The sequence below is a fragment of the Sebastes fasciatus genome, chromosome 15 (assembly GCF_043250625.1).
Source record: "Sebastes fasciatus isolate fSebFas1 chromosome 15, fSebFas1.pri, whole genome shotgun sequence".
Taxonomy (NCBI): Eukaryota; Metazoa; Chordata; class Actinopteri; order Perciformes; family Sebastidae; genus Sebastes; species Sebastes fasciatus.
In genome coordinates, this window is record NC_133809.1 from 5,664,097 (window position 1) to 5,680,129 (window position 16,033).

General features: G+C 38.9%; 2 protein-coding genes across 9 annotated transcripts in view; both read right to left on the reverse strand.

Annotated features, from left to right (window-relative positions):
* The window catches only part of dctn1b (dynactin 1b), a 46,582-nt gene extending 35,087 nt beyond the window's left edge, over positions 1 to 11,495 (reverse strand). For 4 of the 7 annotated variants that reach the window (XM_074660870.1, XM_074660868.1, XM_074660866.1 and 1 more), the window contains exon 1: positions 6,147 to 6,568. In XM_074660870.1, coding sequence (XP_074516971.1) covers positions 6,147 to 6,179 — 33 coding nt within the window. In that variant the 5' untranslated portion in view covers positions 6,180 to 6,568. Of the gene's footprint in view, positions 1 to 6,146; positions 6,569 to 11,337 lie in introns of those variants that run through there. The other 3 variants (XM_074660871.1, XM_074660869.1, XM_074660867.1) reach the window with 2 other exon arrangements.
* A 1,439-nt stretch (positions 11,496 to 12,934) lies between these two features.
* Positions 12,935 to 16,013, reverse strand: LOC141783516 (putative N-acetyltransferase camello). Of its 2 annotated transcripts, none has more exons than XM_074660876.1 (2): positions 15,855 to 16,013; positions 12,935 to 14,004 (listed from the first exon to the last, which is right to left on the reverse strand). In XM_074660876.1, exon 2 carries the CDS (start codon positions 13,990 to 13,992, stop codon positions 13,318 to 13,320), a length of 675 nt encoding a protein of 224 aa, XP_074516977.1. In that variant the 5' UTR covers positions 13,993 to 14,004; positions 15,855 to 16,013; the 3' UTR covers positions 12,935 to 13,317. The 2 variants fall into 2 exon arrangements, with proteins under 2 accessions (XP_074516977.1, XP_074516975.1); XM_074660874.1 differs by having other exon boundaries at positions 12,935 to 14,001; positions 15,855 to 16,012.
* Positions 16,014 to 16,033: the final 20 nt, after the last annotated feature.

A 16,033-nucleotide genomic window follows, 5' to 3' on the forward strand; every position in this document is an offset into this window, starting at 1 on the left:
CAACTATATGGTATGTAAAGATATAAAAGGAGCCATGTCTACCTGAGCAGAGAATGAAGTCACTCTCCTGCAGCTGCCTTTTAGTGCAGGTTAGTGAACGTGAGCGTGCCCCAACACTGTTAGCTCTGTTACCGTTGTTTGCACTGTGAGCCGCCGGCTGGTCATGTCTAGAAGGTAACCCACAATTTGGGAAACTCTCACGAGATGGTTAAGGTCAGGTATTGACCTTGACTAGTTAAGGTTAGGATAGGTCAGAGGGCGAGAGTTTTTACAAGTTTTCACAATTTGCAGGTAACCTTCTAGATACGACCCCGCTGGCTCAGCAGTCGCCATGTTGAGAGCCGTGTGGAGGCAATAGATATGCTCTGAATATCGCATTTAGCACCTTTAAAGTTTGAGGAATACCAGGGATTAAAAGTGGCCCCAGCAGCACCCAATTTAAACAAAAGTCCTCTGACTTTCTGGAAGTTCAATTCTAAATAGCTGTAGCAACCCTTCAGGACGGTCTCTTTGACCCTGAACATTATAAATAGGATTTAAGATGGCCTCAAAAGAATGCTTGATGGTTATGAGGATTAAGCAAAAACACTATTGGACCATCACAACTATGTACATATCGAGCTTTTCACCAAACCACTTTACTTTTATTTTACTGTTGTGATCCAAGCTGCCTGGGCCGTTTGCATTTACGAAACTTCTATTGAGACACTCTGCATTTATTGTTTTTATTTATTGTGGCCAAATGCATCACCGACTGCCTCCGGAAATAGTTTTGGGCAATAACATTAGTACATTTTATTGTACAGACAGTATTCTGTGATTGAAATCTTCCATCGGTTGTTATTAAAGGTGCTAAATGTGAGATTGGGAGCATTTCTATTGGCTCTGCACGGCTCTCAACATGGCGATGGCTGAGCCAGCGGCTTGGAGCAGCGCTAACAGTGAAAACAACAGCAACAGTGCTGACAGAGCTAACCGTGTTAACCTGAGGGCGGGTGCTGCGCATCCACGACGATGCCGGCGTGATCAGCTGTTACCGCCATATGAGAGCAGTGCAGAGCGGCGACCGTGAGCTAGCCAGTGGGGCACGCTCACAACATGCACTAAAAGGCACACGCGGTCGGCCCGGCGATGTAAACGAAGCAAAGAGAAGCTCTGATTACAACACACACAGGGAGAGTGACTTCATTCTCTGCTCAGGTAGACATTACTCCTCTATATCTTTACATGAAAAATAGTTGTTTGCTGCTATATTAATGCTCTGGATATAGTATGGAGCACCTTTAAAGATATCTACTAGCTAGCCAGTGGGGCACGCTCACAAGCACGAACATGCACTAAAAGCACGCACGGCTGGCCCGGCTATGTCAACAGAGCATGGAGAAGCTCTGATTACAACACACAGAGGGAGAGTGACTTAATTTACTGCTCAGGTAGACATTACTCCTCTATATCTTTACATAGACAATAGTTTAGTGCTATATTAATGCTCTGGATATCGTATAGAGAACCTTTAATATTTCCAAACCAGGACAAGACGTCTAACTTCAGTTATAACCTCTTAAAGGGTCAGTTCAACTAACTGATTCTGCATGGATAGATGCCAGAAAAATATGAATTGTAAAGCATAAAGCACAACCTCATTCCAACCCGATAACACAAGACTTGCAAGAGTTAAATGAGTCATTGTCACCTTCATGTTGTGTTTATTACAACCACCTTCAGACAAAGAAATGACCCTCAGGCAAAAGGAAACGCTTTCATAAACTGGCTACAGGTTCAATCGCTGCTTTATCAGATAAATGGAGCAGCGAAACATTCATTTCTCTGCAGGACTCTGTCGCAGAGTAAGCTTCGGTACAATGACAGTGCAAAGCATCACAAACTGTAGGTGGACATCTTCAAAACAGCAGCACTGCTCCTGTTTTCTAGCTTCTGTGATAAATCCATGGCAACAATCACCTGAGTTTTCATTCAGCAGCTTTGATGTGTGGAGGACAAATCACACAGTAAAACGTTTCAGCACGGGCTGCAATATTTTGTAATCAAATAATCCTGCATAACCCAATTTACAGTGTGATGTCCTAGAAGTGATGGTGACTCAGCAGAACAGAGAGGAGCAGTTATTATTACTCTGAGAGAGAACATGCTCCGACTCTCCTTGAGCTAACTGTAAACACACACTGTCTTTGTGCTGCTGTTTAACTTAAGAGGGTTAAACAAACAGCAGGACAGTGAACCACCACAGACAGACAGCAACATTTTAAAATAAAATATTATAATCTGTCTCATCCACTGCAGGTTTCTGTGGTCATGATCCAAGCTATTTTATTTCTGACTCTCCGCTGCTAAATTCGTAGACAAATTACAAATATAGCTTTAATTATCTCAGACAAAACATTCAACAAATATCAAACAACTAATTTTATTCATATTTATAACTTACTTGGAATTCCTTGAATTTTTGAGGCTGATGCCGATATTGATAGTTGACAGTTTCAAAACATTATTTTACATAAACACATAATAAAAAATAAACACTTTTGATAAGGAAACCTTATATCTTTCTTTTTAAAGTATTGTGAGTATTGGACAGTTGTTTATTGACAATAAACTTGTCAGTGCTCTCTTATGGACAAACTATATTATGATGACACCGTTTCTGAATTACCTACAGTGGTGGAATGTAACTAAATACATTTACTCAAGTACTAAACTTAAGTACAATTTTGAAGTACTTTCTATTTTACAGTGTGCTACTTTATACTTCAACTCCAATACATTTTTGAAGCCAATATTGTGCATTTCAGTCCACTACATTTATCTAACATTAGTTACTTCTTTCTTTTGCATGTCAAGATTAATACAAAATATACATCTATATGTAAAAATTACGTATTATTATGGATTAAGCTGCCAGCAGTATATAAAGTAGTTGAAATTAGCTCCACCTTTACCAGCTGCAACATTAAAGTGATAAACACATGAATGCATCAATAACTACAATCCAGTAATAATATATATTATTCTGTAATGGGCCATTCTGCAAAATGAGTACTTTTGGTATTTTAAAAGGTGCTATTGATAACATTGATAACATTCAGCCACTAGATATCACACATTGTTGTGTGTAGTGGTAAATGTCAGATATCTTCAACAGAAATAAACAAAACATTAATTTTGGACCCGCCAACTTTTTTTAAATGAATAATTCCCAATAATAATAATTGTTTTTAGGAAAAGCAATACTTTTATTCTACACCTTACCTTTCTAAAAGCTCTGTGGATATGTCACTTTTTAAAAGATATTCGTCAATATAAAAATGTTATCAATAAGACCTTTAAATATACTGTATGTTTATGCTAATAGCTACGTACTTGGGATTTTGAATGCAGGACTTTTACGGAGTATTTTTATACTGTAGTGTAGTATTGCTACTTACGTACTAAGTAAAGCACTTCTTCCACCACTGACTACCTAAAACTTATCTTTTACATTTCAGTGCTGCATTTTGTGTTACTTTTTGGCACCATATACACAAATATATCTGCAATAAGCTAATATCAGTCATTAATCGGCACAATAATCAATAACTATCGCCCAATCTTTTAAATATTGCAGGTTCAACCACCTGGCAGTGGTACTTCCTGCTTGTTCATGTGTTGGTAAACATAACTGGCACTGTTTACACCTGTTGGGAAGCCAGTGAGGGATCATGTCTTTATCCTCCTCCAGACCAACAGTGGAGAGAGCAGTGAGGTGGAAAGCCATACGAGGGGATTGGCCATTATAAGTTAGAAAGAAGAAGAGGTAAAAAGACATCAAAATGTAACGTCTGGTTTAACCTACAGCTCTCAACAGTCAGCCGTCCATATTGCACGATGTGAGAGCATTAAATCTGAGCTACATGTTGGAATGTGGTCATATAGAGAGTGTTTTGTTTCAGTGCTCTTTCAACATAAGGCAAGGCAGCTTTATTTGTATAGCACATTTCAACAACAGGGCAATTCAAAGTGCTTTACAGAAACATTCAAGAACATTGCGACAAAGTGCAAAAGAACATAAGCTCAAACATGGTGTCACTTCTTAAGAAGCATTTTGAATGATTTACATTTTTTCAACCACAGCTGCTGAACAACGGATTTACTGGTCAAAATACAGACATGTACAGTAAATAAAGGAGAATATTCTCAGCCACAACAAGAGATTTGAGGACGTCATCTTGGGCTTTGGGAAACACTGATCGACATTTTTCACCATTTTCTGACAGTTTATAGATCAAACAACTAATTGATTAATTGATGAAAATAATTGTTAGTTGCAGCCCTACTTCTCAGCTGGAAACTAATTGATTCTCTGCTCAGGCATAACTCAGAGCTACAATATCAGTTTCTTTTTCTAATAAAATACCATAAAAATATGTCCAAACTGGACTGGAACAATAAATCGATTAGTTGCCAATTATTAAAGTAATCGCCAGCTATTTTATTGATAATCGATTAATCGGTTTGAGTAATTTTTTAAGAAAATCAGTCAAACTTCTCTGATTTCAGCTTCTTAAATGTGAATATTTTCTGGTTTCTGAACCCCTCTATGACAGTAAACTGAATATCTTTGAGTTGTGGACAAAACAAGACATTTGAGGACGTCATCTTGAGCTTCGGGAAAAACTAAACAGAATTTTGGGACATTTTATAGACCAAACAACTAATCGCGAAAATAATCAACAGATGAATCTACGATGAAATAATTGTTATTTGCAGCCCTAATTCTCAGCTTGACTAAATTGATTCTGTGTTTAGGCATAACTCAGAGCCTGTCTCTAATGAAATATCTTAAAAATATCCCAACATTTTGTTGGCAACAACATGAAATATCAAGATGAGAAGAAATGATTCTGGTAGCCATTCAACTCCACTTTCTTCTTACTTACATATAAAACCAGACATTACTTCATAGATGATCCCTGTTAAGATATTCAGCTATGCAGCAGCAGATATGCAAACCCTGAATTCCCATGATTGCTTAAAGTCTAATTAACCCAGCTTATAATTCATGACCAATACTGAAGGAAACATTTTAACTAGTTATGTGCAGTTAAAGCGTCCTTGAATCTTTGTCAAGCACTTTCTACGTCATTCAGATCTTTTATTCAAGCTGTAACATCTATTCAAATCCATCAAATCACTTCAGATTCATGAGGAATCTTTGGTTTACGGTGCTTCACATGCACCTGTCAACCATCTGCAATCAAACATCTATTGGGGTTTATAAATCATGCCTTCTTTAACGTCATGAAATAATAAAAACAAAAGAGTTTTGAATGCTCCAGCTAACAGTCTGTAATGAAGCCTTCAGTGTTGTTTGCTTTGACCTGTTTGCCATGTGCTGTAGGCAGCAACGACCCGAGGAGGGCGTGCTGAATTATTCAGTGCCACTCTACTCTTAAAACGCACGCAAGCTCACGCCGACTACAATGCTAAAAGAAGATAACTCATGATGCTCTGATGAAGGCGCCGATGAAACTTGCCAACCTGAAGACGGTATTGCTTTCGTTTTCTCAAAAAAAAAGTAAGCTACCAAAATGCTTGTCATGCACACGGTTCTAACAGATCGTCACCTTGTTATGCAGGATAAATTACAAATACAATCTAAGGTCCTGATAAGTAAGGTGTTTTCAGTGGACAGTGCTCATACACTGATGTCATCCCTCCCAGTGACAGGAAAGCTGCTTGACTCAGAGACGGATGACAAACAGGAAGTCCTGTGGGGCTCAGGGATTGTGTGTCTAATGATAACAAAAAGCCTTGTGGTCCTATTACCTGCCTGTCATATCTCCTACTTTATAGAGTCGAGTCATCACAGAGGTCTGAACTGTAACATCACAGCAGCGACGTTGAACCCGGAGGGGCATCCGAGTCGAACAAAGAGGCGACAATACAGACAGAGGAATGCAGCGCTGAAATGGATTAGAAGCCGTTCTATTCAAAGTAGAAAATCGACATGAAGCTGATGACAGAGTGAAACAAATTGAACAGACGTAACAGAAACAATGGCGCACCGAATGGGACTAACTTAAACACACCACAGTCTGGTCCATTCATTCACCTTACTGGGATGCATTAAACACCTTGTACACACTCACCCGGGTGTACGTGTTCCTCCTAGTCTGTGACATGTTTCCTGGTCGCCCCCAGACCGCCTGTCTCGACTGAAGGAGGGTTATTGGGGAGAGCGTCAGCCAGACAGAAGGGGGTCTAGGGAGAGGAGTGGGAGGGGAGGGTTCGGTGATGCTGCCGGAGCACCTCTTTCTCTTTACAGAATCACACCATCCCTCTCCTGATCCTCCACAGCTCTACAAACTCCCCGTCGCTCCTCTCTGCTGCTGCCAGAGGAAAGCCGGTGGGAGCTTTTCTGGCTCCGTCAGAAAGTTTCTGAGGGGCAGACGGTGGACGATCCACCCCTCCGATGAATGGAGCAGAGGAAAACAGCAGTGCAAAAGAAGAGGGGGAAAATCCACCAAGGCTCGGTCTGCTGTGAGTGCATCAGCTGAGCGGCAGCACTGCGCTGCGCTAGTGTCTGCGCTGGCTTCTGCAGGAGGGGAGGGTGGTTTAGGCCCAGACTGAGGAGCTGGGTCCTAAAGCCTGCAAATACTGTACACCTCTTAAAGGCTTCTCAAAATAAACTTGACAGTCATTATTCCCACACGTCCTCGCACTATGTCCATGCATAAAGAAATGTCGAAAAACTGCATGTTTTTTTGCCCCAAACTGCATGTGATCATCATAAAGTGGGCATGTCTGTAAAGGGGAGACTCGTGGGTACCCATAGAACCCATTTTCATTCACATATCTGGAGGTCAGAGGTCAACAAGGGACCCCTGTGAAAATAGCCATGCCAGTTTTTCCTCACTTTTAGTACTTTGATGCTAAGTTATGTGTAGTTAAGATTCTAAATGCAGGACTTTTGAGTATTTTTATACTGTGGTATTGCTGCTACTTTTGCTTAAGCAAAAGATCTGAGTACTTCTTCCACCATCGACCACCTAAAACATATCTTTTACATTTCTCTGCTGCAATTTCTTGTTACTTATTGGCCGCCATATACACTAATATACCTGCAATAACCTAATATCGGATAATTTATCAGCACAATTAACAATAATACTTAAAGGCAGGGTTGACGATGTTCTCCAGTAGACACCATTTGTTATATTGGTTGTTAAACTGTCTTTACACCCCGACAGCGATCCATTACTGATGAGCTCTGAAAAAGGACCGGAAAAGAGTCGTCATCTGTAGCTGCTGTAATCCTGTAAAAACGTCTACCAATCACTGCCTCGAGGTCCGCTTGGAAAGAACCAATCAGATGCCTCCCTGCCTCCCTGCTCGTACTCTACCCTTGGCGTGGGCACAGTTCACACCTGTTGGGAAGCCAGTGAGGGATCTAGGGCTGCAACTAACGACTATTTTCATTGTCGATTAATCTGTTGATTATTTTCTTGATTAATCAATTAGTTGTTTGGTCTATAGAATGTCAGAAAATGGTGATCATCAGTGTTTCCCAAAGCCCAAGATGACGTCCTCAAATGTCTTGTTTTGTCCACAACTCAAAGATATTCAGTTTAAAGAAACCAGCTCACCAAAATTCAGCCTAACTTTCTTAGCATTATTTATTACAGTAAAGTCGGTCTCAGGGGGTTAAAGTCCTGAGAAGACAAATCATTAAAGTACAAAACGCTATAATAATCACTACAGTTATAAAAGATCAGTCAGTCAACAAAAACAACTCCTTTAAGACCATCGATGCATCAAAGAAATATTGCTAAAGATGTATCCTCGCACTGCAGTCTACAGATTACTGTCAAATTTCCACAAAAAGCATTTCACTTTCTTTTTCCTGCTAAAAGCGTGAGGAGCGCTGGGAGGAAAAACACAGGCAGTAAGCATTTTCCCAACCCAGGGGGGGGAGGTGAACCAGTTCAACTCAATCTGATGCCGTTTCATTGTGGTTGAACACAAAAGGCCCAGGTGATGCTCTGTAATGCGGCACACTGTAGGCAAAAGCCAGCGGATTGCATTAGGGCCCCGCCTGATGCTGTGGCCCATCAGAGCGAGGATTAGCTCTCCTTTATCAGCTTTTATCAGCTAACTGCATGGCTGGGGCTTTTTTAAACTCTCAGTCCTCTCTGTTTCTGTGTTGTCATCTTTTTTTTCTTTTTTTCAAATGGAAACAAATGCTGCAGGGTGTCTGTGTAAAAGCTTTCAGCTTAGAGGCTGATGACAGATGTTGGAAGAATATCAGCATCACAACAACAACAAAAAAGAGACCCAGCCTTCAGGAGGGGGAAATATTTCTCCAAAACAATAATGCATTACTCATAAAGCCTCAGCAACCAAACATGGACCAGGACAACAAAATGTACTGCCTGTAGGCTCAGTATTATCACTACACATACAACAGAGATATCCCGATGGAGGCAGTAGAAGTGTGACGCTTCAGAGCCTAAATAAAACTCCAAAAAGTCTAGAAAACAGCTTAAATATGCAAAATCCGCCTAAGATTCCAGACGTGGGAGGGTTACACACAGTTGAGGATGTTTAGAGACACAAAATAAATCTCTGCAGTCTCTTTGCACCCTTTTATGCAAATGACGAAGGCAGGACCAAAAGAGGGGGTGTTGGGGATTTGTGGGAGGTGGAGGGGAGAGGGGAGAGGGGGAGCCCTTATCTCTCAGCGAAAGAATAATGAGACAACGAGCAGACAGCCAAAAATCAAAGAACTGCCTCCGTACAGAAGATGAGGACAATGACCTGGCTCAGCCAGACGCCGAGCGCTGCTGCGAGCCTTTTCAGACCGCTGCACAGGAACAGAGGTGACCATACTGCACCTCCGCCGGTCTGCAGGTCCAGGAGGAACAAATCGACGTCACTAAACAAGGTAAAGATGAGCATGTCTACGTCGTGGAAGCTGGCAATGATTACGACTATTTAGGGGGAATATGATTGAAGTTTGGCATGTTACGTAGTTACATAGAGAGTTGAATCGTGGGCTGAAATGCAAACTGCTGTGTCAGGAGTCACAAAGGTAAAGGATTTTTATGTACGTCACAAAACAGAGTTTAATTTAGGGCTGAAAATTACAATTAATTTTTGTCCTCGACCTCGATTTTGTCGACTAATTGATTAGTTGATTTAATCGACAGATCTGTGAGTTTCTCCAAAAATAATCACACAAAATTACCACTTTTAATCTGGTGTTTACCAGAGATGTGCTCATAAGTTATTTGGAAATAAGTCATTCAGCATTATAAAAAACAAAAGAAATCTTAGTCAACAAAGAGAGGGCAGCCTTATTAATTTGTTTATCAGATTTTTCCTTTTAATGAAGTTGTAATTTTATCATTTTATGAAAAATAATGATAAATGTTAGATCCCAAAGTGACGTCTTCAGACTTACAGCCAGAAAACCAAACGATTTAGTGTATAAAGATATGAAACAGATCAACTTAAGTAGTAATCAGCAAATATTTGTTCTTTTGCCGGATTAATGGTTTAAACTAGGGCTGTCAATCGATTCAAATATTTAATCGCAATTAATTGCATGATTGTCCAATGATTAATCAATTAAATCACACATTTTTATCTGTTCAAAATGTACCTTAAAAGGGAGATTTGTTAATTATTTAATACACTTATCAACATGGGAGTGGACAAATATGCTGCTTTATACAAATGTATGCATATATTTAAAGTATTGATTTATTAAATGTATTTCTAGTTGCTTGACTGACTGACAAATGGTTTAAGCACTAGTTTAATTTATTATGAGGATACTTTAATAACTGACAGGCCAATGTCACTAAGGGTCATTTAATCCCTATTAAAACACCAGAAATTATCATGATAATGTTTTAATAGACATGCAGGTATAACTAGTCCGTAATCATCAAATGTAAGCAATTATTATTATTATTATATATATAGATATATATATATATCTATATATATATAGATATATATATTTCCTTTATTCAAAGACTAATTAATTGATTTGACAGTGAAAATAGTTCTGCTAATTATATGTTGGGCTTCCTCTCCACCACATGCATGCTAATGATATTCAGCTTCACTATACCATGCAGACAGGAGAAAAAATAGGTCAACCATAGAAAGCGAGAGTAGAGCCTCTTCATTCCTGTACTACTATCCAATGTGTATCAAATCAGCATGAAAGTGCTCAATTTTAACTGCATGATAAAGAAAAGAAACCTTACAAAATACAAATAATGTAGGGCTAGATAAATCTGTAATTTGGTGCCATCTAGTGAGTTCAAAGCCAGTAGACCACTGATATTCTAGATATCCTATTACCTCACTGACCAAATTAGTGATATTCTGGTAATTTATTTTATATTAAATTTTTTTTTAAATATGTAAATAATACTATATTCTGCCTGTTTTGTCTGGAAAAACAGCATGGGTGTGGCTGCAGCCTGAGATGGCATTTTCTCCAGACTGATTAACCAAATTGGATGAGAAATTAGTAAAAAACAAAAAACAATCTGGATTTAAAATCATTACAAAATGTAACTAAAAAAGTGTATGGCTAGATAAATCTGTAATTTGGTGCCATCTAGTGAGTTCAAAGCCAATAGACCACTGATATTCTAGACATCCTATTACTTCACTGACCAAATTAATTATATTCTGGTAGTTTATTTTAAATTTAATTAATTAAAAAGAAATAATTAAAGAAAAGAAATAAAAAAATTTAATTAATTAATTAATTAATTTAATTTAATTTAATTTAATAATGTAAATAATACTATATTCTGCCTGTTTTGTCTGGTAGGAAAAACAGCATTGTTGTGGCTGCAGCCTGACATGGGATTTTCTCCAGACTGATTAACCAAATTGGATGAGAAATTAGGGGGAAAAAACAATCTGGATAATAATAATAATAATAATAATAATAATAATAATAATAATAAAGCCTTTTTTCATCCCAATTAGGGCTGGATGTCCACACTGCCTCAATAACCACCAACCAAAGCTCATTAAACATTTGTAATCATCTCGATTCCACTATTAGTCGTTTGTATAATCATGTAATTCACTGGCTGAGTGGAGCTTAAATGCTGAGTTTTCTGTCTGAGGTTTGGCTGTCAGCTGTCAGAGACACTCCCTTTGAGCTGCTAGCATGAGTAGCAGATAGATTCGGTTCTTATCCAGTTAAATTTAACAAGACACGCATATTTAACTCTAAACATGTGTGTAAATGTGTTTTGAGTGAATCCCCCATTCACCAGGTGTCATTAGAGTGTTAAAACTCACCTGTTTGTGTGCTTTAATCCGGCTAACCGCTCAGCTTCGTCTCCTGACAGGCTACATCCATCCATGGAGGTCCTGACTGGACTGGATCCGTCCTGAGGTGTCCGAGCTGCTGCCTGACCGGGCCCACTTCACAGACATACAGGAGCCTGGTGATATTATTATAACACTGTGTTCATATGATAAAGATGTAAATAGATAACAGATGACTAGATGAGGAATAAAGTGTTTTTATTATATGATAATTATGTACATTATAAGGGCAATTCCTCTGAAAAATGTTGTAATGTTTTCTTTTCCTGAGTAGGCATGTTTCTCTTTAGGCAAGGCAAGTACTAGAGTTAATTTATTTTGATATATTTTGTTAAAAATAAATAAGAAATTATGGGGTAAGAAAAGCAGAATGTTATTACATATTTACATATTTAAATAAGGCATATATTTATATAAGGCATATATATATATATATATATATAAAATAATACATATTTATATAATAAGCATGAAAACAACATCTGAAAAACAGTGGAAATGAAAAGATAATTCAACTAGAGCACGTATTTATCCACATTTGTTTTATGCAAGTTTGCCTGTGGGGTTTTAGTAGTTGTTAAGGCAAGTACTAGTGTTTGATATAGATGAAAATGAAGGGGTAAGAAAAGAAAATGTGCACATTTAGCTATTCACCAAAAAAAAAAATACAAAAAATAAAGAATAAGTATGAAAACAAAATGAACTGTGGAAATGAAAAGATAATTCAACTATAGCATGTGTGTATCCTCATTTGTTTGTCTGTGGGTTTTTAGCAATTGTTATTATTAATTTAAATCACACATTTGGTATTAAACACAGATTTTCATTAAATCTGTAATGAAAAAGAAAGAAACAACCTGACAACCTCACAGCTTGTGAGCATCAGTCTGGAACCGTGTACCGTCCTGTATGCAAATCAAACCCCAGGGCAGAACCTCAGTATTGCCCGAACCCATCAATATCTGGTTCAGTTCCCAGCAGGGATCCTCGCCCCGTGGCCACAAAACTTCCTCTGGCTCTCATAAAGAAGAGAAGTCTTGTTCTTCCTGTTTGGCTGAACAGGTGCGAGACTCTCTTTTAGGCCTCCAGCAGCACAAATGTGGTGAAGAAAAAGATGAAAAATGTGAAGCTGTAGGGCTCTTTTTTGTTTCAGAGTAAACAACTGGAAAAAAGTTCCCCCGAGCACATTCCTATTCCTGGTATGAACAAATTGGTGAGATTGCTTCTGAGATATAACACAGCTCACGAGCAGAAAAAGGGAACTGAAAGCATGGGGTATTTTTAGATGAAAAGGTGAAGTATATATTACACATGCTTGCATATCAAATATGTCAAAGGGCAATACTGTTAAATATCTTGAGTACATGATGTGTAACTACTGCAAAAACTCATAGTTGAGAGCAGCAGAGAGCGTGCTCCCTCAGGTCATGTTTTTGGCTGACATGAAAAGAATGTGAAGTATGATATAGAGCGCTCCAGGGATGACGTATTTTTGTACAGTATCAGGGCCGATACTAATCCGGTGTATCCCTAATGAAACTACAAAATAAAAACAAATGCTACAAAATTGTAGAAGCATGTTCAGATCTTGTAGTTTATTTCTAAGTGTCATGTAGAAAGGAAATCCTTTACAAAATTAAATAATCAAATGACTTTCAAGAAGCTAAATCAACACAAACCCTTCGTCAGCATGACTGTAGACATAGCAGATATTATCAACTAACAATAATAAATGATCAATCTGTTCTGTGTGTTTGTAACAAGAGAAAACATGCTTAACCTTTTACTGCAAGTGTGTGGAGTACACAATAGTGGATAGTGATCTGTCCTGTGTGTTTGGTTGCCTTAAGGGCAATGCATGCTGGGAAAATATAAGCATAGAAACTGGATGAATGGACGGTACTGTTGCCCTGAAATGTTACGCAGTCATTGTGTGTCTCACTTTAAGACTCAGTCCCTTTTCCCATCTCTCTGTAAATCGAGTCTGTACTCAAACAGAGAGAAGTTTGTGATTTTGGCAACAAACTCAGGAACAACAAACTGTCTGATCTTCTCGTAGCCCATGTGCTCATACAGCTTCTGAGCGTCTGTCTGCACCACAGAGGTGTACAGAACGACTGCTGCATAACCTCTGTCACGAGTAAAATCAGCTACTGTCCGACACAGAGCCTTAGCGATGCCCATCCCGCGGTGACTGCGGCGTACAGACATGCGTTTCAACTCCAAGCACCCAGGCGTTGTCTCGTTAGGAAGGCAAGCCACCGTGCCGACCACCCGGCCATCAACCTCAGCCACCCAAAAGCACGAGTCCTTCTGCTTCAGGTATGTCTCATTGATGATGGAGAGGTCCTTCCTGAGGGAGGTGTCGATGTATTTGTTGAACATGTAGACGACAAGCTGGCGGGCCCCGGCCAGGAGGAGGGTGACGGCCAGGATGGGGAGCAGGAAGGACTTGGAACTGGTCATGAGAGCGCAGAACACGCACATGAGCACCATTTGGGTCGGCGGCTGTTTCAGGAGGTGCATGAAGGACGAAGGCACGTGCTCGCTCATCCCCAAGGTGAAGATCTCCTTCGCTGCCTCATCGTCGTCATCCCGATACTTCCGGATCTGGATATTGGCCATGGCTCAGCCCTGCTTTTTAAAATAACAGGAGGTCAAAATGTGAGACGTGACAAACTAAAATTGACGAAATTTACTTTCTGACTCACAGACCAAGGGGACTGGTCGATGAAAAAATCCACCGGCCAAAATAATAAATGGCCTTTTTGTGTCACATATACATTTGTTTCAGTACATTTCATTGACATGATGAAGTATTATATTATATATTAATACAAACTTGGAGAAGAGGCCAGAGCAAAATTTGAAGCAATGTCTTGGATGTTCCCACTGTAACATACTCTCGTTGGACTGACAGGCTTCTCGTGACACATTACGCACACACAAGGTTCATCCAGATCACAATGATTGCTTTTAAGAAATCTTGTTGATAGAGAGCTTACTGCGTCCCAAACACATTGTCTATCGTCCCCGTGACAACGGGACCCAGTTAGTCTCGTAACATCCCTAGAGTGTATGTCAAACTCCATTGTAACCGAGCATATTTTTTTTTATTACATGATATCATATATATATATATATATATATATATATATATATATATATATATATATATATATATATATATATTATTTTGTCCTTTTGTTTTGTGTCTTTTCAGCATCACAGTGTGCTGAAGCCTGTCCCTATATCTCTGACAGTGTAGTGTAGGGCTGACCCGAATGCTTTGAAGCTTCGACCTCTGCAATGGTATTCAACCTCCAAACCACTACTATTTCAATGCTTTGTTGTGTGTTGAGGTGCATGTGTTTACAGTAGTGCGGCAGCTGCACTGCCCCGGGTACTGAAACAGGGGAGATGGAGACAGACACACAGACAGACCGACAGACAGACAGACGAACATGTCAGCCTGCTGCGAAGCTTCTAATACATTGAAATATTTCTCACTGAATCTTCAAAGCCCAAAAATATGGTATTCGGGACAGTCCTACAGTAGTGCATGATGTATAAAATCATTATAGTGACTTTTCAAGAAAAAAAATTAACCATTTGCTGCCATATTCTCCATTTAAGTTATGATAAATTGAGCAATTTGGATTTAGAAAGGAGGCTGTCAAAGGTTGGCCAATGATCTTTACACAAATTTTGATTTGTGAAATATAAAGTTTAGTTCTAAGACTTACAGAGAGACTACTGAGCCAGGCTGTGCTGCAGTACAACAGGACACTCTGAATCACTGAACTGAGAAATAGAAAAATAATCTGACTACTGGCTCCAAAAGATCTAGAAAATGCGCTGCTGTATCTTCTTACAGGTGAATTCAATATGAGGGGTCCATGATAGGGTGGAGTCTATCTTAACTCCCAGGTATTTGTATGAAGAGACCTGTTTAATTTCTACATTATGAATAGTAACTGGAGGCAGCTGACAGTCATTATCAATAAATAATGTGTATATGTATATATTATATGACTTTATGAATGCATGGCTTTTGCTTTAAATGGAGTATGAAGTCTGTGCTTTTTTCCCCATTTTATAAACTCAATAATCAATCAAAAAGAACAATAATCATTGACTAAATTAGATGATAAACAAAGCAATGTCAATGACCCTCAAACGTCACGTGAGAGTCCTTTATAACGGTTTAAGTAAAGCCAGGTTACCTTAGTGATGCTAACTTTACTAGCCATTAACCAACTTTATCACGTAGTCATTCAACATTAAACTAAATGTATATTGAAAGCTTAAACTAAAGCACATACTTAAATCCTGTTCAAAGACGACACGACTTTAATTCCTCTGATTAGCTAACAGCAGCTTTGTGAAGCTAACAGCAGCTAGCTTCACAAAGCTGCCACGGATTTGACTTGATTTGGTTTAAATTTGTTCTGGATGTATACATAAAGTAAATAAACATGACTTACCGTGTTTTGAGTTAACACTAAAGCGTTTAAACAGCAGGTTTAGAGGTGTGTTGAGTGTAGAAAAGTTTCCAGAAGTCAACAACGCCTCATCTTATTGTCCACTACTTCCTCACCTCGGGTATGCTGCATTCACGGAATAACAGTCGAATCGTAAAAATCATATTCCCGTCATTCCAGTA

What these genes read in the sequence shown, in the direction of transcription:
- LOC141783516 (XM_074660876.1), bottom strand. Translation starts at nt 13,992, where the DNA reads ATGGCCAATATCCAGATCCGGAAGTATCGGGATGACGACGATGAGGCA.